Source organism: Lynx canadensis, chromosome A1, assembly GCF_007474595.2.
Source record: "Lynx canadensis isolate LIC74 chromosome A1, mLynCan4.pri.v2, whole genome shotgun sequence".
NCBI lineage: Eukaryota > Metazoa > Chordata > Mammalia > Carnivora > Felidae > Lynx > Lynx canadensis.
Genome location: NC_044303.2, coordinates 211,600,017 through 211,627,377, shown reverse-complemented (window position 1 = coordinate 211,627,377; position 27,361 = coordinate 211,600,017). Strand labels below are relative to the sequence as shown.

The window sequence follows — 27,361 nt, the reverse complement described above, 5'->3', positions numbered from 1 at the left end:
CGGTGCACTTCCGGTTGCATTTCTTGAAGCTTAAACCCTAGAAGCTTTGCTGAACCAAGACCCACACACTCCCTGGGAACTGCGATCAGTTCTTTCCCAGGATTCTATGATCATCCGTCCCATTTTGTCCCTGTTTCGCACCTAAAATGTGCCGCTGATCTCAGGACAATGCTTAGCGGTTTTCTTATTCCTTTCTTACCATAGGAGCCAAATTGCATTATAATTCCCTTAAGTTATACTCTTCCACAGAAAAGCAGCTACAGATTGCTGAATTTAATTTGGTTCATTTACTTGACTTGTAAAACGCACACCCTTTGCTCAAATCCCCAGGACTCTTGCATGTTGAAACACTTTTGAGGAAAGTAAGTAAAATTAATAAGAAACATAGTAATAGTAGTATGCCATTATAATTGTAGTAGTTGTAATTGTAATCCGTTTTGGAATTTGGGCTTTGAGAGGGAAAGGAAGAATTACTTCTTTCTGTGAAGGTGAAAAGATGGGAGGGGTTTTAAGGGAGCATGTTAGCAACATAAACTATGAATGGAAAATTCCTGATGTCTGCTTCCCTGAAGTTGTTAGCGAGACAGCTGCAGTTTTCCTCATCCCATTCATTAGGAATATGTGTTTATTTCTTGATCCTAACGGCTAACTGAAGCCTAAAGAGACTGATGTAACCAAATTCCACATTGTAAAAGGCTTTTCCGAATATGGGAAGCACATTCAAATGTGTTTGGAAACAAGATAGAATCTGGGCATCTGAGGAAGCACACTGCCAGTTGTCGATTCCAGCCATTAGAGAAGCCCTTTTATGGTGGTAGTTTAAGGCTTGGCATGGTTTATAGGAACTATCATGGAAATACAGTAAGTGGCTACAACCTCTGGAGAAAGTAATAGAGCAATTTTCTAGATAAGGGTTGTGTTAAGAGCAAGGACTTGGAAGCCAGACTGCCTGGGTCGAAATCACTTAGCCACCACTAGCTGGTGACCTTGGGCAATTTATTTACCTAAATTTCATGATACTCAAAATAGGAGTAATAACACTATCTCATCAAGTCGTGTCAAGATTAAATGAGATAATAAATGTAAATGTAGTAATAAATAGTAAATATGTTAGAATAATACTTGGGGCGTGATAAATGCTCCATCTCACTCTTCAGAAACTATCATACAAAAATAAAATCACCAGTATGTCAGGATATTTGAACAAGGATGTTTATTGCTACATGGATTGTAGGGACAAAATGAAAAAATGGGAAACAATCTGAATATCCTTCAAGAGTAGAATACTTGGATAAATGATTCTATATTCATGCTACAGATTGTTATGCAGTTATTAGAAAAAATGAGTTAATGCTATAACTTTTGACCTAAAGGATATTCATGTATTTTTGTCAAGTAAAACATAAAAGTTATAGCTTATGTGAGGAGTATAACTGCATTTTTGTACCAACTAGGAAATATATATACACAAACATACTTATGTGTGTGTATATATAGCTGTTTTGAGCATAGAAGAATGTGTGGAGAGCCATGTACTAGGCTATTGACATATGCATGAATCTTCATATTGTTTGTATAAGCAGAGAGAAAAGTGTGGAAGGATGTAAAATAGTGTGTAGATATTGGTTACCCTGGGAAAGGAGAAGATTGCTGGCTTTTCTTTATACATCTGCATTAGTTGGCTTATTGCTTGTATTACCTTCATAATTTGAAAGGAACATTCAACATAACATTACAAATAGAAAATCAAAAAAGAAGACGAAGCTTCACATGAAAAAAAAGGAGAAAACGATGTTTAACATCTTTTAATTGAAATGAGTAAGGATCTATAATAAAGTAGAATGGGGGGGTTACATATGAATTATTTTCTTAAATGAGTTTTATAAATGAAAGAAGGATAAAAAATAATACATAAAAATATTATTAGACAGTTGTACCAGATGCTGTGCTAAGCCCTTTACATAGGGGTTTTGTTTTGTTTTGTTCTTTTAAATTCTAAAAAAAAAACAAAAAAGAAGAAGGGGCCCTAAGAGACATTGTTGCAGCTGTAAAGATGAGTAAAAGAAGCTGAGAAGCTTGGTAATTTGTTCAGGGTCACACAGCTAGTGGTCACAAGGCTAGATCCTTGACTTGTTCTCTTAGGCACTATATTGTATATTGCAATTTAGTTAGGGAATATATATTTAAAAAAAAAAACACAACTCTCCCAAGAGTATTCATTTGAGCTCCTTTTATAAGGATTACTGTTCAGTTTGAAATTGTAAGAAGTACCCAAATTCAACCACCCAGGCATGTTGTAACTTCACAAGGTATAACCTAATTCCTAGATAGGTAAATGGCAAAAGTGGATTTATCAGTGTTTGTTTAGAAGTGGTTCAGTTTAGGGGCGCCTGAGTGGCTCAGTCGGTTAAATGTTCAACTTCAGCTTAGGTCATGATCATGTGGTCAGGGAGTTTGAGCCCCGTGTTGGGTTCTGTGCTGACAGCTCAGAGCCTGGAGCTTGCTTTGGATTCTGTCTCTCTCTCTCTCTGCTCCTCCCCCACTCTCTCTCTCTCTCTCAAAAATAAATAAACATTAAAAAAAATTCAAAAGAAGTGGTTTAGTTCAGGGGTGCCTGGGTGGCTCATTTGGTTAAGTGGCTGGCTGACTCTTGATTTTGGCTCAGGTAATGATCTCCTGGTTCCTGAGATTGAGCCCTCTGTTGGGCTCTGGGCTGGTAGCTTGGAGCCTGCTTGGGATTCTCTGTCTCTGTCTGTCCCCTGCTTGTGAGCTTGTATGCTTGTGCTCTCCTTCTCCCTCGAAATAAATAAACATTAAAAAAAAGAGAGAAGTGGGACAATCCATACATTGTTTGCTAGGACAAAGAAAACAATGAGAATGCCAAGTGAGTGCATTTGCTGCCTTCATGAGGTTAAATAATGGTTCAGTTGTTGGCAACACAGCCAAAGGCGATTGATTTCTGCATTATTCTGAAAGGTAGAAGTCAGTTTGGATAAAGCATACTATATTGAATTTTGTATTGCCAGGACTACCCTGAGAATCAGCAGTCAAGAAAATAAATTCCAATGATCCTCAATCGAGAATAGTCTCTCTCCATTTAATGAGGTTTCTGGGAGTCACCAGAGATTTGATTAGCCTTAATATATGAAGATTCAAAGCTTGGTTGCCAAAGCTAAAGATCTCCAGTGAGTTTAATTTAACAAGACCATTTCTCCCAGAGAATAACACTTAGATGTATATGTTAAAATGCCTTGGAATACAAAAAGTTGCTCGACACAAAATTACATCTGAAATTCAAGCAGTTGTTTTCATGCAGTTGTTTCTATAATGAAAAATAAATAATGTAATGTTACTAAAAGATTTGCTGTAAAATCCTTTAGGAATTCTCACTTATTTAAGAATAAGCATTGCTTCTGTTTTACAAAACTGTTATGAATTCATCGTATGAGGAAACTAGCATTGTAATGTAACATTCTCCATAAATGAGTAGAAGCCTTTGAATTCTATGTTACAGATCAGATCTTTTGTAAACATGAGTATATACTAGTAGTCTGTATTCTTTTGGTTTCTGGGTGTGGTTATATTGAAAATGTAAATACCTTACTATGCATATTTTAATTGTTTCAATAATCTTAAAAATTTTTAATGTTTATTTATTTTGAGAGAGAGAGAGAGAATGCATGCACATGAGCCAAGGATGGGGGGGGGGGGCGGGGAGAGAGAGAGAGAGAGAGAGAGAAAGAAAATCCCATGCAGGCTCCATGCTGCCTGCACAGAGCCCCATGCAAGGCTGGATCTCACCAACCATGAGATCACGACCTGAACCAAAATCAAGAGTCAGACACTTAGCCAACTGAGCCACCCAGGCACCCCTCATTTGTTCAATAATCTTAAACATTGTTATCAGGGGTAGCAGAGGTGCAATAAAGAGAAAATTGCACTTCGGAAAGTTAAGTTTCTCTATCAACTTTGTAGTATCTGAAGCATAAATAATCTCTAGGTCCCAATTTTAAGTTCTGAGAAGTAAGAATAGTAAGTGTGCTAGTTCCAGTGATGGAATGAGTGAGATATGGGGATGAAAGGTGTAGCATAGGCAGTACAGTCAGTGGTATTTAATAGTGTTGTGTGGTGACAGATGGTAGCTACACTTAGGGTGATCACAGCATAAGGTATAGAGTTGTCAAATCACTATGTAACATATGTAACCAAACTTCGACTGAAAGAAATGGTAAAAAAAAAACAAACAAACAAACAACTCTATATTTGGAAGGATATGAAATGAGATTGGAAATGGAGAACACCTACCACAGTGCCTAACATCTACACTAGATCTAGACATTCAATAAATATTATTTCAACTGTTTTATGTCCTTTACTTTAGGATAGCACCTATGATAGCACCTGTCACATAATAGGCACCTAGAAACTAATTGTTTATTACATGAGAGTCTATGAGTGAGGCAAAAGTATGTTTTAGGCTGAACTTTATGGATTTGTTAATCTTGAGAACCCTGTGTACTTTAATCCTAATCTTTGTGATTTCAGAGGCTCTGCTTATTTTTATTTACTCATTTATTTAATTTCAAGTTAGTTAACATACCGTGTAGTATTTGTTTCAGGAGTAGATCCCAATGATTCATCACTTCCATATAACACCTAGTGCTCATTCCAACAAGTGCCCTTCTTTATTTTTTTAAAAATTTTTTAATGTTTATTTATTTTTGAGAGAGACAGAGACAGAATGTGAGCCAAGGAGGGTCAGAGAGAGGGAGACACAGAATCTGAAGCAGGCTCCAGGCTCTGAGCTGTGAACACACATGTGAGATCATGACCTGAGCTGAAGTTGGACACGCAACCGACTGAGCTGCCCAGGCACCCCTAACAAGTGCCCTTCTTAATGTCCATCCCCCATTTAGCCCATCCCCCCTCCTCCAGCAACCCTCAGTTTGTTCTCTATATTTAAAAGTCTCTTATGGTTTGCCTCCCTCTCTGTTTCTATCTTATTTTTCCTTCCCTTCGCCCATGTTCATCTGTTATGTTTCTCAAATTCCACATATGAGTGAAATCATGTGGTATTTGCCTTTCTCTGACTGACTTACTTCGCTTAGGATAATACACTCTAGTTCCATCCACTTTGTTGCAAATGCAAGATTTCATTCTTTTTGATCTCTGATTAATATTCCATTGTGTATATGTATATGTATACATATATATACATACATATATACACACACATATATAATTGGATCCTGATATATATATATATATATATATATACACACACACACACACACACCACATATGAGATATATATATATATATACACACATATATATACATATGCAGATACATATATATGTATATATATGTGTGTATATATATATATGTGTGTGTGTGTGTGTATATATATATATATACACCACAGCTTCTTTATCTATTCATTAGTTGATGGAAATTGGTCTCTTTCCATAATTTCGCTACCATTGATTACTTTCAGCAGTTTCATTCCACTTTTAACCTGGTGTCATTAAACCACACATTTTTTCATACTTCATTCCTTAGGGTACTTGGGAAATATACTGTGTCTCTTGTAATACGACAGATTTTGACATTTCCTGGCCAGCTAAGCAGCATTTTCCTTGGTTAAAATTTGGCTTCCATTGGCTGGAAATTGAGACACCAAGTCTGATAGCTGAAGGCTGTTGTATAAAACAATGTCAAAATTTTCAAGATATAAAGTTCCAAGAAAAGAATGCCACCTAATATTTAAACCATCAAAGAAGATTAGAATGATATGGAGAATTTGTTTCAGATAGAAAATCTTGAGAATTATGATAAAGTCTTCAAAGGAAAGGCTTGATCATCTTCTTGTTATACTGGAGGAAAATAAACTGTCAATATCCGCCAGTCAAAGACCACAGGATACATACCTATAGTTGAACAAAGTTGGGTTTATTGACTTGTAGCCAACAAGAGAAAACACATACCATGGGGAACTGTGGGTCATTCAGTGAGAAGGTGTTAGAAAGGACTTAAAGCTTCTGGGTTTGTGTTAGGTATTTATTGAGAAGAGTTCAAGGAAGCAGTGCTTTGCTCTGAATTGGATCCTGTCAAGAAGCATAGGCAACTCTATGACTGGATATCTTAATAAATCTTATCTGGGAACTGGAGAGGATAAACCAAGACAAAGATTTAATTGGTAAAAAAGCAGAAAACATATTGGCCAGAATAGGGAGATTTGGGGTCATTTTTTGTGTTTTGGACAATATTGTTTTGGTCTGAATACACAGAAGATTACAAAGGAATTTTGTTTTTGTCTTGATCTATCAGGGTCACAGAGTGGCCTTGTCTGGTGTTGGTGTGCTGTGAAATTGATTGTTTGGCAGGAGAATGCCAAGGCCTAGCTGTGAGTGCCAGGCCAACTCCTAGGAACACCAAGGTCTGATGGGGCTAGGTCAGTTCCAAGTCATCAGCAGCTGCTTTTCTCTCTCTTAAATGAAAGTAAATTTGCTTGGCTTTTAAAATGTGGCTGATATGCAGACTAGGTCTTTGCTCTTCTAGTAAAGGTAGAGTGAAGACCACTGAGCATAGAATGTATAGGTCTACAGACCCTTTTTCACGATTCTAAAATTCAAGTATCTCTTTATTCATTGGGTGGCAAAACTTGACCAGAAATGTTGCAATGCCATGTTTAATTTTTAATTCTCCCATTGAAGTGTTTTACTGTAGGGATCAACTGTGTTTGATTACACGTGCTTCTGGTGGGACAATGTCAAGTATTTGCTCTCTGAATATTGAATTACTTTTTAAATAAGGATGTTTGTACTGTAGTCATTGAACTCCTGAATTATATGACCTGTAATTAATATGACCTGTTATCTTAAATTAGGAAGCAGTGATAATAATAATTAAAAATGTCGCTGAACACTTATTATATGCTAGGAATTATGCAAAGCATTTACATGCAATATCTCATTTAATTCTCAAACTAACTCTTATGGCGTAGAAGCCATCACTCTTCCTCTTTTAAAGACAAGAAACTGAGACATTTATAATTGCCCAAAGTCTGGTGGCTTATAAATGAGCAAGGAGTCAAACCAGGAGAATGTTTCCCCAGAGACTATGCTCTCCTCTTAACCATTTTGGAATATAGAAGGCTTATCTCCTTTGTGTGCTTTCTCCAGCTGGCTCAGAGCCATTTTGGTGGGAAGCACATGGGTCATTTCATCTGCTGAATCCTGCCTCATCTAGACCTTCCACAAAGGCCCACATCAAAGACTGCAGCAAAAGAAAAGTGTAGTGATAGGGATCAGGCGTGTAGTTTGGAAGTTTGGAGGGCAGGTTGAGTTATTGCAGAATGACCTTCAACCCAGATGTAACTTACGTCATTTGTTGCTGAATGACCTGATCCCAGATGTAAATTATGTCAGAACTCAGGATGAAGAATATCACTGGGCTCCACAGTTGTTTATTTCTCATATTATTCATTGTTCTTGTCCTGGAGCCAACCTGTCTCTTCTTTCCCATAGGAAATTCCAATTTTTATTGCAAATTAACTTATAGAGGTGGCCTTCATGAAATTCATCATGGGATTCAGGAACATTTGGTGGGAAGAAAAATATAATGAAGTAAAGGGAAAAAATAAGCTTTCCTTTGCCTTTTTCTTTTTATCCTTCTTGTTTCTTTCCCCACAGTCTTCTCCCTTTCTCTCTCTCTCTGGCCTCTTACCTGTCTTCTCATACTTTTTAATCTATGTATTCCTAGCTTGTATACTTTTCTTCATCATCTTCTTTCCTGTCTAATTTCTTGCATGTATTCATCTTTTTTTCTTCTTTTATTTTTTCTACATGTTTTTCCACTTGCTATCGTTCTTCACTCATTGTTCGCTTTTCTGCTTATTTAGCACACAGTAAAGCTGAAGTGTCCTATGCATACAAAGCTGCAGACATGTTTCTGTACGTGTTTACTTGTAGTGAACTATTTGACAATGAAATAATAAGTGTTTACTGTTCTTTGCCCTTTATATCCATAAATGCCTCTATTTTACTCCTATCAATTGCCTTCTTAATATGTCATGCATTTTAAAGGAGGTGGACTATGACTTTATTTTTCTGTGACCCTTTTGTAGCAAACAGTTTACTAAAGGCCATTCGTCACTGAGGGTGACACTGTAGGATACAGATGTTCCCTAGAACAGGATACAGATGTCGCCCCCCTCCCCCTTATTCCTGGGCTGCACTTCAGGTATTCAATCAAACAAACAACAGACATAGTGCAAATTCCAGGGGAAGGGAGAGGGGACTGGAACTACCTGATGGTGACATAACAACAGCTTCAGAATGCAAAGCAATAAATAGTCTTTAGATTATTAGTAGAAATCCATTGTCTGACAATAGCTGTATGTCAGATGATCCCTCAGAAAAGAGGAGAATAAGGATGGGCCAGGGAAGAGAGAAGGGCAAAACCAAAACAAACCAAAACAAAACAACAACCCAGGAAGAAGAAAGCAACAGACAGAGAGGTGCAAGGCACAGCCAGAGCAGCCCAGATGGCACGGTGAGGATGATGATGGCAGCCAAGACCAGGTAACAGCATTGGTGGCCAACAGTGTCAGGTCTTTGAGGGAAGGAGAAAGCAGCCGTGACTCAGGAGGAGGAGATAGCACATCTCCTCCCTTTGGAGGTGGAAAGCCATTTGGATTTCAGTTGCTTCAAATACTACTTCTGTATGATGCCAAGAGACACGGTCTATAGATTCTGATGCTAGATGGTTCTGGAGTTGGCCCTAAGTAAACAGAATCAATGGGCATAATTGATACCATTTTAAATACTTTATTATATATTGATTCAACCTAAGGATTGGGGTATTGTTAAGAATATAAAATATTTTGGGGCACCTTGGTGACTCAGTTAAATGTCTGACTTCGGCTCAGGTCATGACCTCATGGTTTGTGAGTTCGAGCTCCACGTCGGGCTCTGTGCTGACAGCTCAGAGCCTGGAGCCTGCTTTGGATTCTGTGTCTCCCTCTCTCTTTGCCCCTCCTCTGCTCTCTCTCTGTCTCGAAATAAATAAGTAACCATTTTGGGGGCGCCTGGGTGGCTTAATTGGTTAAGCTTCCCACTTCTGCTCAGGTCATGATCTCAGGGTTTGTGAGTTCAAGCCCCCCACCATGCTCTCTGCTGACAGCTCAGAGCCTGGAGCCTGCTTCAGATTCTGTGTCTCCCTCTCTCTCTGCCCCTCTCCCTCTAGTGCTCTCTCTCTCTCTCAAAAATAAATGAACATTAAAGAAAAAATAATATAAAATAAGCTTTGGGTGAAATTGTGGGCTGGTGTCAGATATGCTAGTTTTATCCTTATGATAATGTGTAGTATGCTGAGTAAGGTCTCTGTGACTCACCTCACTCGACCGCAACCACACATCAACTATCATTTCTACAGATCGGGAAGAAATGCTATTTCTTCAAAATCAATTAACCACCTCATTACTAGATAGATAAAAGAGGACAATCTGGTACGGAGGAGCTTGTGGTAGTGCAGTGATATATAGTGTTTGACTGCTGTTGCCTGAAGGACCCTGAGAGAAGCACATTGAGGGTTTGGGAGGATTTTGAAATCATTTAAGAGATGATAGCTTTGTCCTATGATAACATAATTTATTTTGTGTATCAGTTCTGCATTGTAACCCAATGTCCTTCACTTCATAAGAAAAATACAAGTGACCCCAAACTAAGGACATTTTTTAAAAAACAAATTTTATTAACACTTAAAATTTTTTCCTGAACATTATGTGCTTACTATGGGGCAGGCAGAGAGCCAAGCATTCCTCAGACATTACCTCTAATCTTTAAAACGGCTCTCAAAAAATAATAAAATAATAAAATAGTTCTTCAAGAGAGATGTAGATATGGTTATCTCTGTTCTAGAGATGAGGATACTGGAGCTCAGGGAGGTTAAGCAGCTTGCCAGAGGTTGCACAGCTAGTCAGGGGCAGAGTCAAGATGCCAGCAGAGATGTCTCTGGCTCCAAAGTCTGTTTTCCTCTGGGCTATCTGTGTCATTGCAGAGGACAACAACTGGACCAGAGTAACCTCTGGAACCACCAAGGGAAAGCCTGATTGTATTTGGTAGGCTTTATTTGAGAAGGTGCAGATAGATGATTTTTTAAAAATTTCTATTGTAAAAAGGTTGAAATTAAGTCTTAAGGTTTACTAAGGTTAGATTGCACCTCACTTGGCCAGAATATGCTGTCATCGTCCATAACCTGAATTGATAACAAGGGTATTGGAATGTAATTTTGTAAAATAAATTGAAGTTGTTTTTATTTTTTATTTTATTTTATTTTATTTTTTTATATATATGAAATTTATTGACAAATTGGTTTCTTTTTTTTTTATATATATGATGTTTTTATTTTTTAAATGTTTATTTATTGAGAGAGAGAGAGAGAGAGAGAGAGAGAGAGAGACAGGGAGAGAGAATCCCAAGCAGGCTCCATGCTCACAGGGCAGAGCCCAACTGGGGGCTCGATCGCATGGAACTGTGAGATCATGACCTGAGCCAAAATTAAGAGTCAGACGCTTAACCAACTGAGCCACCCAGATGGTCCTGAAGGTTTGCTTTTAGATCTAAGTTTGTCTCGATAAATTTTATTGGTTATATTTTGTTTAATTAGATCAAAAGTTGTGTTTTCTTTCAGAATTTCATATGTCATCAAGTATTGATTTATATTTATTCAGGGATATTTATAAGGCATCTACTGTTAAACTTCAGTCTTTTTATTTGATTATTAAAAGATATTTCTAGAAGTACTTTCACAGCATTTTGAATTTAAGTTATGGAATTTTACTCTATGTATACATAATGAATATAATGATGCTCTATATGCAGCATTATCTTTACATTTCTGTCTCTATGTTTTAAAATTCAGGTCCCAAGTCATTTGCAAAGGCATTTTCCAGTGGCTATCTAATTGGAGAAATTCTGCACAAGTTCGAACTTCAGGGTGATTTTTCAGAATTTTCAGAAAGCAGGTTAGTGAGATTGAGTCTTTCTAAAAAGGGTCATTTCCTTTGGCATTTGGATGGCTTTAGCTCCCAGAGTTAACTTTAAAAGGATCATGAGCCACAAGATCCCTTCCAAGCCTGAACCAGCCAAACACACCATTGATATGAAAATTGTTGGCTCCTGGAATATGCATGCTTCATTGTCCCAGGAGCACAGAGGAGTGAAAGTTATATGGTTGCAGCAAAACCCCCTCTCTAGATGGGACCTATTTTAGGATCTCCTATATTTCTGAAATTTGAGGCCATACTACTTCTTATTTTGTTCATTGCTTCTCTCTTTTAAGAGAAGTAAAGCAACATACAGATTCCTGGCAAAAAACCACCCGTAATATTTTTTTTGTTTTTAGCAGCTATATTGAGATATAATCCACAGACTGTAATTCACCAGTTTAAAGCATACAATTCAGTGGTTTTAAGCATATTTACGTGTTTAGTACATTCACAACCATAGCTACTAACCACCTGGCCCCTGGTACCCACAAATCTATTTTCTGTCTCTATAGATATCCCTATTTCACACATTTATGTATCAGTGGGATCAAACAATATGTATATTTTGTGACTGATCATGTTTTCAAGGTTTATCCATATTGTAGCATGTATCAGTACTTCTTACTGTTTATTTGCTGAATAATTTCAATTGGATATACCACATTTTGTTTATCAATTCATTAATTGGTGGATATGAGTTATTGGTTACTATGAACAGTGTTGCTGTGAACTCTGTGTTTTTACATGGAAATGTTTTCATTCCTCTTGGGTATATGCCTAGGGGTGAAATTGTTGGGTTACAATTGTGTTTACAATTTTGAGGAACACCCATATTGCTTTTCAAAGTGCTGGTATCATTTACATTCACACTTGTAATGGATGAAGGTTTCAGTTTTTCCACAACCTCATCAATATTTGTTACTGTCTTTTTTATTATAGTTACCTAGTCAGTGTGAAGTAGTATCTCGTGTGATTTTGATTTGCATTTCCCTAATGACTAATGATGTTGAGCATCTTTTCATGTACTTGCTCATTCGTCATTTGTATAGCTTCACTGGTGAAATGTTGTTCAATCTCTGCCTATTTTCTTTTACATTTTATGTTTTAAAGCAGTTTCAGATTTACAGTAAAATTGAGAAGAAAGCACAGAGATTTTTCATTTAGCCCCTGCCCTGACACATTCATCACCTCTTCTATTATCCACTCCCCTTACCAGAGTGGTGCATTTGTTGCAGCTGATAAACCTGTGTGATTCATGTTCACTCGAAGTGAGTAGTTTATATTAGGATTCATTCCTGGTGTTTTTCCTTCTATGGGTTTGGATAAATGTGGAATGACTTATAGCTAACATTATAGTATCATAGGTAGTATTTTCACTGCCCTAAATCCTCTGTGCCCCACCTACTCCTCTGTCCCTTACCTCAGCCATGGCAACCACTGATTTTTTTTTTTTTTTTTTTTTTTTTTTTCTATCTTCATAGCGTTGCCTTTTCTAGAATGTCATATAGTCGGAATGATACAATAGTAGACTTTCGGCTTCATTCACTTGGAAATATGCATTTAAATTTCCTTCATGTCTTCTCATGGCTTGGTAGCTCATTTCTTTTTGCACTGGATAATATTTCATTGTCTGGATATACCGGTTTATTTATCCATTTATCTACTGAAGGACATCTTGGTTGCTTCCAAGTTTTAGCAATCGTAAGTAAAGCTGCTATAAATATCCACACGTAGGTTTTGTGTGGACATAACACTTCGACTCCTTTGGGTGGATAACAAGGAGCACAGTTGTTAACCTCATGTGATAGCAGTATGTTTCGTTATAGGAATGAACTGGCTTCCTGAGTGCTTGTACCATTTGCATTCTTCCTAGGAGTGAGTGAGAGTCCTTGCTGCTTCACATCCTTGCCAACATTTAGCGCTGTCAGTGTTTTGAATTTAGGCCATTCTAGTAGGAGTATTGTGGTATCTCCTTGTTATTTTAAATTCCAGTTCTGAAAGTTGCACAGTATGTATGATTATTCTTTGTGCTCCAAGCATTGTCCCTGGCCCATAGCTGACACACAATCATATTTTTCTATTGAATAAATGCATGATGTCAGAAAGTATGCCTGTTTAGCCATAGACGACTTAAAGCACCATACCAGCCAGATGATGTATGTAGTATTTCAGGTATACTAAATTAGCTTTTGTCAGCAGGGCCATAGAGGCTCTTTGTGTGAAATGGAAAAAGGGACCTCATCTGGATGGACACAGTTGTAAAGACACAGGTCTTAGTGAACAGAGAGGCCTTTGTGCAAAGGAGAGGAACCCCTTTTTGGCTGAAACAGCCTTGCATCAGGGACAGGGATTGGCAAGCTGAGCACAGGACAGTGTCATACTCTTGCCCCACCCTTGGACAGGGGTGCCCCTGAGTAATATCATATGTAACAGCCCTCTTTTTCACCCGCTGCAAACAACTAACTAACTTTCTATCCCACTGAGAATCATTTCCTTAATGTGAGAAGAGGGACCCACTTGTTCGGACAACCCAATTCTATTCATCTTGAATTCTTGGAACAACACACTTTTTTTCCCCAGGGGCACATGGTCTTTGAAAGAAGGCAAGGATCAGTAAATCCATGGATGTGACCTTTGTAGCAGTGTATTTAATGGGGAAAAGCATCCTTCTTTGTCAAAGCCTGTTTTTTAGGCAGATGTCTAATGCTAGGGCTCATGATTTGGAGTTTTTGTTTCATATTTTTAGTGTCTTTAGTCTAAAATATAAATGTTGCCTACAACTGAAGTTATTTGCCTTAGAACTTCTTAATTCTGAGAACTCATCTAACTCTGAAAGACTTCTCTGTTCTAGGATATGTTTAGTTCACCTCACAGGGTGAAAAATGAGCAGATCAGTTAAAAGAATAAAATGTAAAGGAGCTTGGATATCCCTGGGGGGACAGCTTCTCCTTACCTTGTAAGTAAGATGTGTTCCCTCACCAGATGACAAGGAGGAGAGAAGCTAGATAATCTCTTGGCAAATAAGAACTGCAAGTATGAGATACCTAAAATAATTTTAAAAATCCTAAGAATGTCTTATGTCTTAGAAAAATCACAAGAAAATTTGATTTTCCCTCTAAGTTCTAGAATAGGAATAAATAAAAAATAAACACTAATCAGCTAAGCTAAGAATTGTGGCGACCAAAGTATGAGACACAAAAGTTTTATCTCCTAAACCAATAAATGTAATGCTAAAATGATCATGAACAAACATATCACATGAGTTGCCATGAACTTATTACTTTCTTTTTTATGTTACATCCTACAGATGGCATTGCTTGCTCATGAAAAAAATAATACTGTGGAGGGGATTTGTCTCAAATGAGGTTTTTGTTCTTGATTATCTTCCTTCCACTTTGTATGAAAGGGAAAACCCTTCCATGCTCAAATTACCAGTAGCGTGTTTTTGTCCAGTCAACAAAGAAAAGCAAGGAAAGACAAACTTCTTCCTCTCCCCTTGCCCATTCACTACCCTCTATGCAACATATGTACAACATCTGGGGATTTGCTGTAAGAAAACTGAGACATCAAATATTAAAAACAAACAAACACTACACATAGAGGAGAAGACTTTTCCCAGAATACATTCCTTATTCCCTCAGAGGTTATCATTTGCATCATATACTCTGTCTCCAGAGCAAAGATGTCCTTACAGTTTGCCTGTGTACAAAAACATGTTGATTTTCATGCAAACTGATTGAGCATATGCTATATACCAAGAGTGGACTTCCACCAGTTTACACACTAGTTATGCTCTTAAAATGTCGTTTTTATGTATTGAAAACTTCCAGAGAGAAGCACTGTTATACCTGGCTCTTCAGCCAGTTCATAATAGCCATTTTAAAGCCTAATGTGTGGCTGATGTTTAATACTAATAGGCTTACACTGCATTCCTGGGGCCATGTAAAACAAGTCAGAGGAGAGGAAGTGCTCTCCACTTGTACTGGGTGCAGGGCTAAGTTTTGATAAAATTTGGAAATGGATACTGTTTGCTTTGGGATTTTCCCTCCTGAATTTTGATGCCCCTAATCTCTGTAGCCCAAGGTTATGATCCAGGCCAAAGCTCCGACAAGTGGCTCTCTGGTGGTCTTTCCAAATATGTGTAGTAGGCAAGACATATGGGGCTTTTAGGATAGGAAGGGCATGAAAGAATAACTGTGTGGGAAGAACAAGAAGGGGTGTCACGTGCCTGTCCAGGGAAGGTAGGCACAATCGTTGACCTAACTGTCCTTTGCGACTATACCCTGCAAAACATGGTCTGCTTTACTCATTTTAGGCAGATGGTTGTCATATCAAACTGTAAGGTCATTTGTAAGGAAGCAAACTGCAAACCTGGACATAAGAAGACCTAAAAAAATGCTACTCTTACTTAGAGATTTCCTGTAGCATCCAATATTTCTTCTCAGCCCCTCAGAGACCTGTTTCTCTTTTATAAATTCAAACTATTGTATTGTATTCAAAGTTTGTTGATGTGGTTTGATATGCTAAGTATACTTTACCAAATATTTCTGCTGAAAGAATAATAGTAAACAGAGGAAATAGGACAGTAAGTTACACCATATAACTAGAAAAAGAAATCAAGGTACTATGTCACTATTTTTGTTAACATTGGCCTTCCCATGATATTGACTCCTTATTCATATTTAGAAATCATTCATGTATTTCCTCAGTCCTACCTCCTTTTAGAGCATGGGTTTTTAATTTGTAGTGAATGGGCACTTTTAGGCTAGATTTTAGGAGTTTCACAAACATCCAGAAATGGGATACATATTTTGTGTATATGCACGGATGTGTTTTCTTTGGCCATCTTTTTGTCACTAGATTCGTAGGCTCATTGACAGCCCTAAATCATTTGAGACCCATATTCCAACACTTACCCCAGTTTATCATTTTTTGTTCACTCATGTGTTGTCCTGCTGTGAGCCCCTCAAGGGCAGGGAATACATCGTATTCATCTTTGTAAGACTTTAATAAACTTATTAAAATCTCATAGGTGATTCAAAGATAACTTAAAATTAGAAAGTCTTTACTGATTCTTAAAGTAGTAATATAAACTTTAAAGTGAAGATTGCATAATTAATTAGATTGCTTAGCTAATATTATTTAATTAAATATTTCTGGCAGTGCCTGAGAGGATTGTTGTTAAAGTTGTCAGTGCAACATTTAGGGCTATTTTCAGACTCGAGTAATAATATCATTTAAAGCAATGGAAATTTAATTTTTTTTAATGTTTTTTATTTTTGAGAGAAAGAGAGACTGAGTATGGGCGGGGAAGGGGCAGAGAAAGAGGGAGACACAAAATCCAAAGCAGGCTCCAGGCTCTGAGCTGTCAGCACAGAGCCTGACATGGGGCTTGAACCCACCAATCGTAAGATCATGACCTGAGCTGAAGTCGGCTGCTTAACCGACTGAGCCGCCCAGGCACCCCTAAAGAAATGGAAATTTAAATTACAGCTTTGACTTCTGAGTAAAATATTTTTTAAAACCATAGTTGTTTTTCTGTTTAGAAGAAAGCACTTAGTTATCTGTTTTTTGTATTGACTTCCTATAAAAATTCTAGCATCTATTTAAGCAGAAAAGTGTATAAAATGAGTTTTAGTTTCACCATTCAAGAGAAGTAAGTGGGTGGAGTTGTGGACAATAGAAAATCTCAATGTGTTTACATGACTGAGTGGTTCTACAGAGGAACGATATATTGTAAAGACCATGGGATAATTCATCATATCAAATCATGATCATGCGTCGGATATTTGTTGTTTTTAATTCAATGTCAGTGTCTAATTATGTAAAATATTTTAATGCCTAGAGTTTCAAGTGCCAAACTTAATAATTTTTCTCGCTTGGAGCCAACACTTCACCTTCTGGGTGTGCAGTTTGATCAGAATGTGGCCCACAGCATCATCACAGAAAAGCCTGGGGCGGCAACAAAACTTTTGTATCAGTTGTACACTGTTCTTCAGAAAAAGAAGAAAAGTGGGCTGACCACAGTGGAAATGCGAACCATGCAGCCCCCAGCAAATGCCAGACACCAAAGCATGAAAAGTGAGGCTTTTCGAGACGTAAGTACACAAAGAAACATAAGCCTACCACCATGTAAAACTTGGTAAGGAGACATGACAGTGATGTTGCATTTCAGAAAAGCCCCATTGGGTATCTGTGTCCCTTATGTATGTTATTGGGCATACTTGGGTTTTGTTTTATATTAATATTTTCAATTCATGTATCCATTTTTGACGTCTCCCTCCACATGGCTACTAGTATATCAAATTCTGTGTGTTCCTAATTCCAAGTGTTTTCATGCCTTGCTCCTCTCCCTATTTCTGCCTCTGTCATATCTGCTCATATCCCTGCATGAATTACTACCACAACCTACTAACATTTCTCCCGGTCTTCTGGCTTTCCGCCAGACGTCAATCAACTGCTAGATGAATCTTCCCAAAATTCTGCTTGCACTGGGTTCTTTGGTCAGAAACCTCTCATTTTACATATGTCCTGTCTCCAACCTGGACTGACTGACATTCAAGATCTTTCACTAAATGGTCTCAACCTCTCTGACTGCATTTCTTCATAGTCTTCAGCATAAAGTCTGTCTTTTCTACATTGAGCAGCAACCTATCCTTGAACAACTCTTGTATATCTCTGCTCCTCCCTCCCTTTCACCCAAGCTTATACTTCTCATCTCTCCTCTTCCTGCAAGCTTTTCTCCATCTACTTCTGTGGCAACCTTCCCAGTACACATGGATTCCTCCTAGGGCACACGTAATTCTCACTCTCTGGTGTTAAACTCCTGCTGTTGATATTGTTGGCTGACTTTCATGATTTATCTGTCATAAGGCCTCACAAGATTTTTAGTTCTTTAAATTCAAGGAATATGCCTGGTGCAATGGTTTGAACATTGCAAATTGTCATTAAGTGTGTTTTGGTTAATCGATACAACGTTTTAGTTGACGGTTCTCTCTAGTTCCTGTGCTATTTCCTTATGGTAAGTGAAGTACATTAACTCTTCCAGGCCTCTAGGATAATGGGGGGTGCTGCCCTGATGGAGTGCACTAAATAGAAATGGAAACAATTAAACATGTACATTGAATTTATGAAGAAACAATGACATAATAGATGTGAGGGCCATCTGCACTTTCAGATTTTCCTATTCTCACGAGTCTTATGAGCCTGGTAGAAGAATGAGCTCAGCAGCCATGGAGAGCTGGAATTGGATTAGGCTTACGGCCAAAGAACATGGTATCCCATCCTGCCTCCTTCACGTGCAAGGTGACTAACTTTGAACCAATCCCTGAAACACTCTCAGCCTCTATTTCTCTATTTTCCCAACGTTAAAAACAAAATTGATTATCTCCACCTGCCTCAGAGTTGGGCTCTTTTTTTCAGTTTTTAAGGAAACAATACACAAAAAATTCTTTATTAAGTGTAAAACAGTCAACAGCAACAAGCGCTGTAAGAGCTGTATAGTTGAGGCCAAAAAGAAACCATTAGGTTTAAAGTTGGCCATGGTGACCTTCCCAGAGTCAATCATTCGTTTGTTGAACAAATATTTGTTGGGTTCCTATTTTATGTTAGGCAATTGCACTATGACCAGCACAAGGATGGTCCCAATCCCCTTGGAGATAAAATTTAGGGGAGAGAAAAATGTTTCAGTGGAGTAGTGTGGAATGTGGTGAGTTGAATAGTCAATTGAGATGAAGAAGACTGAAGCATAGACTATTCATTCAAGAAATGTGGAGGGAAAAGAGAAGAGGAAATGAGAACAGTAGCTGCAGGAGAGAAGCTCAAGAGAAACGTGAGGTTATTTGTTTCCTTTATGGACATAGAGACCGGGACAACTTGCCAGTTGAGAAAAAGAATCAGTGGCAGGAGATGACTGGTGTGAGAACCAAGTGGAACAAGGTTCTCAAGGGAAGAAAAGAGGATGCAACTGATGGGCGAGGTGGAGGAGGAGATATGTTAGGAAGGAGTTAGACATGCCTTTTTCTTTGATACCAGATGGAAGAAAATTCAGGTGTCTATTGCATAATAATATTGACTAAAACTTATTGATTGTACACAGGGAGGTGCAAAGCCCTGTTCCAGGGGCCATGCATCTGTTATCTCCTTTGATCTTCACAACACTCTTATGAGATAGGTGCTTTTGTTATTCCCATTTTACAGATGATGAAACTGAGATGTAGAGGGATTAAGTAACTTGCCCAACTTAATGCAGCTACTAGGGGGTAGAGTTGTAACAAACCTAGGCACTGGGTCTCTACTCCTAACAGTAGACTCCATTATCTCTCAGTGGGTATTTCCTGGGTTGGGGAGAGGATAATAATTAAGCTGAAGATCTAGATATCGTATTGAGGTCGAAAAGTAGGATGTTCAAGGACCTGGCATTTTTGTTGCCTCTGAAGAGGGAGGCCGGGCGATTTTTAACGAGGAGAAAAGCAGGAAGATGTGTATGGGCATAAAGTCAGCTGATAGGTCCTTAAACGATCTTCTGAGTAAGTGCCAGTATCTACTGAGGCAGTTTTAGAAGAGAAGGACCAAAAATTTTTTGAGCAACAGTACCATTTGAAAAAAAAAAAAAAAAAAAACTTTTAGTAAGTCTTTGGCTTTTAAGGAGATTACTTTTGGATATAAACATTTTAGTTAAAAGCATCAGCCATATTGCTTTGATGTTAAAAGCACCAGCCATATTGCTTTGACGTTCATTTTCTTATATTGTTACACTCTCGTTCCCAGTGGCCTGGAAGTTTCAATGTTTCTTCACTCTTTACTAGGAGGTAGCTTAAATAATGGAAAGAATCTAGCTTCTCATATTATCTCATATATGTTGAATTGGTTTTATAAAATTATTCTTATGAAAATGTACTTCTAAGAATTCATTCACGTAATGAATACTATTTATTAAAAATTAAACTCAGGGCAAAAAAATATAAAAGTATATATGAGACTATTTTATAAGAAGGAATTCAGATCATGTTTTTATGTAAATTAAAGATATAAGTGATTAGTATTGGGCTTGAATTTAGTTTAACCATCAAAAATAGTATTTCGTAGAAATTTTATTTTGAAGACAAATTTTATGTGCACTTATAATGACAATACACTTTTATTTTCTAGTAACGAAATCTTTTGAAATGCTTTCTTCATTTAGAGACTTAGAAACCTGATACCACGTCAAACTGATTTCAATCTGATGCGGGTTACACACAGGTTTCAAGAAAAATATAGACACATGAGAGAAGATCTTGTCCGCATGCATTCTGAGAAACTTGAAAAATTTCAAAAACTCAAGGAAGAACAAAGATGTTTTAATATTGAAAAGGTTTTATAGTTCAACTTTTCCAGAAATTCATTAGTACATAGTAGTATACTGTTTGCGATTTATGCCGATAGTACACATTGCATAAGCATTAATGTGGCTCAAGTTGCATGTTCCTTTGACTCGTGCTCTGCCCCACTCTCACCTTTCTCTCCTCTCAGTTTCCCCTTTTCTCCATCCCCACTCCTGCTGTCACCTCTCCCTGAGACCAAGAACAAGAACTGCCATTCTCTGGAATGGCAGGACCACTTGATCTCTTTTTTAAGTTGTCTGGTTGAAATTAATGCTTCCGATGCCTTAGTGATGGGGGATTGCTACTAACTGCTCCAGTGAAGGCTTATGGCTGTTTTCCCCACTAAGGGCTGTGGAACGGGATTCCGCCTCTCTGGTCCCTCTTCTGCAATCCCTTGGTCTTCCTGTCCTGCCTCATTTTTCTCATCCTGGCAATGTGGGGTGATTTTCTCTTTGCTTCCCTTTCTAACACCCTTAAACATCTCTTAACTTCTTTCTGGCCCCTCTTGCTTTGACTAATTCCCTGCTGTTTCTCAAATTCCTTTGAAAATCTTTAGTGATCTCCTATGCCTTTAAGAACATGAGCACCTGACTGGTGTGTGGAATCATTAAAGATTTTTAAGAGAATTTCAGATGACTAGGTATATGGAATGTGTAAACTACAGGCAAAAGGATTATAGTTTTCTTCATTGCACTATAAATCACTTGTTAAATTCATATATTTAGAATGACAAGAAATTAAAATATCCTGGATGTAGTCATCTCCCTGTGTGGAGGGAGGGAACGATGAGAGACAAACTCTGGCAGATCTTATGATCCCATTAGTTGCCAGAGAGTAAAGGGTTGGGCTTCCCCTTCACATTGCACGGCAAGGAGACGAGGCACTCTTAAAGTAGTGTTTGAAACCAAGTGCTGGGACTCTAATTTTTAAGGAACCAGCCTAACTGTGATGCATCAAGTGTAATGCAGAAAGTCTCCAAAGAAAGTTGGGAGAAAGGAAATATGAAACCATTAAATATTCTGAAATAACTTATGTTAACAATGGTGGAAAGCAAATAGGACAAAGGGCAAAGCCTATGTATTCCTGGTTTTCTAAAGACGAAAAGACCTTTAGGTTTTGGAAAGTAAAATGGCAAGAAAAAATTTAAATATATTTAAATTATAATTTTTGACTTGTTAGTGGTTAACTAAAGTTTCTCATCTTTGGGTATAGGAACTAATGCTCTTACTAGTTCTTTAATGTAATGCTTTAGTAGTAAAGCCATGATTAATTTTACATGTTACTTTTTTTAAATGTTTCTTTATTTTGAGAGAGAGAGAGAGAGAGAAAGAGCATGAGCAGGGGGAGGACAGAGAGAGAGGGAGAGAGAGAGAATCCCAAGCAGGCTCCACGCTGTAAGCACAGAGCCTGATGCAGGGCTTGATCCCATGAACTGTGAGACCATGACCTGAGCTGAAATTAAGAGTCGGATGCTTAACTGACTGAGCCACACAGGAGACCCTTTACATGTTCCTTCTTAGAACATTTATTTTTTTAATATTTTATTTTATTCTCACTATTATTTTTCTTTACTTGTACCCTCCTGCTTATTTTCTACTTAAAATAATTACTGCCTACATAGAGAAGAGATGATCCAATAATGGTATCACATAATTCAGTATTTAATCCAATATTTGAGGTTGCTTCTGAATTCATTGTTTAAAGTGTGACTGAGTTTTGGGGAAGTTTGTCATTTCTTCTGGGTTCCCCAGAAGTCCTCCTAGAGACCATCTCCTAGATGGAACTTTCTCTGCAGACCATCTTTAGAGACAGCATTTTCTCTTTATGTTATTGGGCAGGTCAGGAAGGTGGAATTAAGAAAGAATTATATTCTTCTTTGTATTTGAGGCATTTTTATTACCCTTTTAGTATCATCACCCAGAATGAAGATATACACATTTGATAGGCATAATTTGGTGATTCCAAAACTGTATTAATATTATACTTTTCAAGATGAGTCACATTGAGGGTACCTGGGTGGCTCATTCGGTTGAGCATCTGATTTCGGCTCAGGTCATTATCTCATGGCTCATGAGTTGAAGCCTTGTGTCGGGCTCTGTGCTGACAGCTCAGAGCCTGGAGCCTACTTTGGATTATGTGTCTCCCTCTCTCTTTCTGCGCCTTCCCTGCACACTCACTCTCTCTCTCTCTCTCAAAAATAAATACAAACATTAAAAAAAAAAAAAAAAAAGATGAGTCATATTGACATCTGCTTCCTAACATTACACAGTTGTGACACTTAGTCCATTGGTAAATTGCTGAGTCCTGAAAGTTTCAATGGAAAAATGTATGTATGTGTACCTGTGAGCGTATAATATAGCCTGTTGTTCTAATGAGAGGAATAACTAAACTAATGTATATGGGATATCCAGCAACGCTTGAGCAGAAGACGACAAAATGAAATAATGGCCAAAATCCAAGCAGCTATCATTCAGATTCCTAAACCTGCATCAAATCGTACTTTGAAAGCACTTGAGGCCCAAAAAATGATGAAAAAGAAAAAAGAGGCAGAGGTAAGGTGATAATCCTTTAATATGGCGTTGTGTTAATCTTAATGAAAGACTGATCTTTTTCTAAAACATACAGAGAGAACTCCTCCAACTTCTTAGTTCCTTTCCTAATGATCTGTGTCATCGTTCCTTCTGATTCAAAAGCCCTCCACTGCATGCATATCTAATCCATTTTGTACTGTTATTTGTTCAGAATCAGAGAATGTACCTTTAGGTCAGGGATAAGAAACTCATATTAAATGACAATACCAATCTGGCCTTCTGTGTTGAGAAGGATCCTGTGATCACATCAAAACTATTATAGAATGGTGCTTCTGTGATGAGTCATAACAGCCATGGGCACAGAGGTGTCATTCAAGGTACACATACTATATATATTCCAACAGTATTTTACTCAGTTCTTTCTCATTATGCATTTTTCTGAGTCCAGAAATGTTAAGTGGTTTGCTTGCTATCTTCAAATTTAAGATACCTATACTAGTGATATTTTACTGGCCCGTACCAGCTGTCAATCATTCCAGTAGGATACAATGTGCTTATATTTCACAGGGGAGCAGGACTACGTTTTGATACTAATTCCTGCAATCTACACTGCTTATGCTACAGTGGTTATTAATGATAGTCTCTCCTGTGACCTCAGGAAAAGAATAATAGCTACTATTTATTGAGAACCTGCTATATGTCAGTCTGTGTTGGCCACTTTATTTTATCTTATTATCTTTATTTTTTAAAAACTCTCCAAGTAGGGTATTGTTGCCCCCCCATTTCTAAGTAAGGAAACTTAGACTCGGAAAGCCTCCATGTTTCACTCTCGTCCACAGTGCTGGTAAAGCAGAGACAGCACGTCTCTCCGATATCTAAATCCCTTGTGTTTTATGTTAATCCACATTTCTTTATTTTTTTAATATTTGAAAAATATCTTATACTTGGAATCTAAAGAATTATACCCACAGAGGTTTTTCAGATCCAAATTTTAGGAAAGTATGTAGTTCTTATATTTCTCTGAGTTGATTAAAGTTTATTAATAAGTATTTGCACTAGATAGGAGATGAGCTAAACTAATTTTGAGAGAGCAAATTAATAACATACATAAAGTTACACAAGAAATGCTTAAAACATCTGAGACAACAATTTTTGAAGAAGCATTTATATCCAAATAATGCTTATGCTCATTTAAAAGAATTGCAAATAAAAATGCATGGCCTGACACTTTGGTAATCTTCATTTTCATCAAATGTTACACTGTCAGAACTGGAATCATGAGCGGAATGATTCAAGTTAGGCAGTTTTCACATTCTCTGAGGTATATTTAGCCTAATCAGAATTATAAAAATATTCTAGAGTACAGCTTTTTGTATCTTAGCTCCTAATTGGCTTGGGTTAGTAGTGCAAAGCATCTCGTAAACTTGCAAAATGAAGATTTTCAGTGGTTTCTAGAGGCAGAAAACTGATAACGACTTTTCTTTAAAGGATGTGGCCAATGAGATTAAGAAGTTTGAAGCATTAATAAAAAAGGATCTCCAGGCAAAAGAAAGGTGAGATGTGAATTGTTCTAACAGTCACAAAACTGCATTTTGTCCTATCTGTAACTTTTAAATATTTAGAAATAGTTTATTGGAAGTAGCTGCTCCAAAGATCTTTTTACTTTGTAGAATCTTCATGACGAGAATATATGAAGGAAGGTAAATGAGCTAAAATTCAGATTAATTGTTCATTAACAACTTTTGTGGAGATCAGAAGGGAAAGTGGCTATTATGAGATGTGAATTTAGTTTTCTATGCTATGCTTACTGTCCTAAATTCACACACTTTTAAAACATTCACGAAAATTGTTGCAAGTTACCACTAATTTAAATTTGTCACAGTAAAGCCTTTATTAGACTCTAGTTGGTTTCTTTCATGTTGCAACCTCAGCATTTAGCACAGCGACCAGCAATAAAAAGTTGTCAGATGAGTTCAACTGTCACTAAGATGGTCAGTTCCATGAGTTCATTGCAAAAAATGCCTGGTTAATGGGCTTCATTTGCTTAAAGATAAAGATCCTCTCCCTTTATTGTTCCTATTAGGGGTCATTGACTCACAGAAGATAATTGATTAGGGATTATAGATTACGTAGGTAGGAGCAACTCGAGTTCTTCTGCATTTTTAAATGGAAACTACCCAGATTCTAGTCACTTACATTTTATGGAACATGAATTAAATCTCTGTTAAAGAAGAAAATAGGCACAAATTATGTAAGTCAGTTCCACAGTAGTATTTCTGAGGGAAGGAAACAAAAGGAATAAGGAAAAGAAGAACAGATGGTGAGGAAGTCAGGTATGGAATGAAAATAAAGCAAAATGAAGGATACATACATTACCTTTTCTTCTACCCTCTGCAGAAACTTTTTTTCTTTCCGCTTGAGACAGAGACAGCATGACTCGAAAGGGGCAGAGAGAGAGGGAGAGAGAATCCCAAGCAGTCTCCTTGCTGCCAGCACAGAGCCTGATGCAGAGCTCGAACCCACAAAACCGTGAGATCATGACCTGAGCTGAAACCAAGAGACAGACGCTTAACTGACTGAGCCACCCAGGTGCCCCGAAACTCTTGATGCCCTATTCTGATTCCCACTGCCATTTATCAGTGCTGCCCCTGACTGCTAAAGAAAACACAATCCAAGCTACCTACCCATGTAGCCACCATCCAAACCCCACCATACCCCTCTGGACTGGCCCATGAAACCACTGGATTTCTTCCAACTCTTTCATTCACCTGACCAGCCACACACTCTGGAGTGATAAACAGATGGTATCCACCAGTGCAACCATATTAACATATTGAAATACTTCCATTACTTGTAGGCGAGTGGTATTATTCTCTATAGCTCTGTGGCCATTCTCTTTCCTGGGACCCCTCAATTTCCACACAATTTAGCAGCCAGAATTAGCACCAAACACGGCAGTGTCTTCTCATTCCTGTACCAACACCCATCTTTGATCGATTAGTGTCCTTGCCATGTCAGTTTATTAAATAGTTTAAAGACCATCCTTGTACAGTACAGCTGCAAACATTTCCTCTGCTCACTATTATTGCCTTTGCCAACCCAACCTGAACCTAAGTCTCTCTATCAGTTAGCTTTAGAAACCCCAAACAAGAGTGGGTTAAATTAATTAAATAATTAAATAAGTTTACTTCTTTCTCATGTAAGAGAAGTCAAAATGTAAGCATCTCAAAGCATGTGTTGGAGCTCCAAAAGTCATCAAAGACAGGCTTTCCTTTAGCTCCACTGTTCTTTTGTGTCTTTTTTGTCCCCAAATTCACATTCACAATACAAGATGGCTCCTGGAGCTCTGGCCATTTGGCCCATGTTCTAGATGTAAGGAAGGAGGATAGGCAAAAAGTAGATATCTGAAATAGCTGAAATAGCTCCTTCTAAGAACCTTCCCCAAAGTCCGAGGTAACATTTGTGCTTCCGTTTTATTGGCCAGAATTCAGTCACATGGCCATACCTGGCAAGAATGGAAGGCTTGGAAATGTAGTCTTTAGCTGGGTACATTGTTTTCCTGAATAAACCCTGGGGCTCTGTTTTGAGGAAAAAGGGAAGGAAATAGCATTGTCTATACGGGTCCTTTCTATGTGGAAGCCTTCACTTGGTCTTGCCAGAGACTTAGCACTGGGAGACATGAGATACAGACAGCCACGCTTCAATTTTGAGAGCGGCAGGATAGGCCTTGGGGCAGCCAGACTCCCTAGACTAGTCACCTGTGACTGTGCAGCCTCATCTGGGACTCCAGTCCCTTCCAGTATGCTGCAAATGAGCATTTTCTCTTTAAAGAATGTCGGGAGGCACTAGTCTGGAGCAAACTTGTAAAGAAAACAGAAGTTATGGTACAGTATGGCCTTTGTTAAGTCCCTTTTATTAATCACTACATTAGTTCATTCTGAATATTTAGCTTAGGATCAAGCATGTCCTGGGCTCTTTCAAAAACTTCACACTACTTGATGCCAGAAAGCGCTAAAATCTCCCAAGTTGACCAGAAGGAGCAATGCCTGTAGCTGCCTCTTTCACAGCCTGCTCCTGAAACAGTTCCTCAGAGACGTCACCTCAAAGTCCGTCTTTTTTCTCTTGTGGAGAAGTGAAATGTTTTCTCAGAGCAACGCAAGACTTCCCATGGCTGCTTCTTCCTCACATGTACAATGTCTTTATTTTCTAAAACAAACAATAAATGCTATCTGCTACTTTTTTTTTTTTTTTAGCTGAGATTGTTGGCTGCTGTGATTTGACATTTGGATTCATAGATTTACTTTCGGCTGTTCCTAGCAATTACTTTTTAAATACACACAAATTTGGCCAAGGTTCCAATTACTAGTCATGTAATTACACACCCAATTATTAACTCTGTGGAGGCCTGACAA

At 37.9% G+C, this 27,361-nt stretch overlaps 1 protein-coding gene across 2 annotated transcripts in view; it reads left to right on the top strand.

Moving 5' to 3' along the window:
• SPEF2 (sperm flagellar 2) overlaps positions 1-27,361 on the top strand; it is a 185,261-nt gene that overhangs the window by 1,154 nt on the left and 156,746 nt on the right. Inside the window, exons 2-6 of one of the 2 annotated variants that reach the window (XM_030331452.2) lie at positions 10,927-11,029; positions 16,899-17,151; positions 20,238-20,408; positions 22,830-22,970; positions 24,438-24,502. In XM_030331452.2, the coding sequence (XP_030187312.1) occupies positions 10,927-11,029; positions 16,899-17,151; positions 20,238-20,408; positions 22,830-22,970; positions 24,438-24,502 (733 nt within the window). The remainder of the gene's footprint in view (positions 1-10,926; positions 11,030-16,898; positions 17,152-20,237; positions 20,409-22,829; positions 22,971-24,437; positions 24,503-27,361) is intronic. The other variant, XM_030331445.2, reaches the window with a different exon arrangement.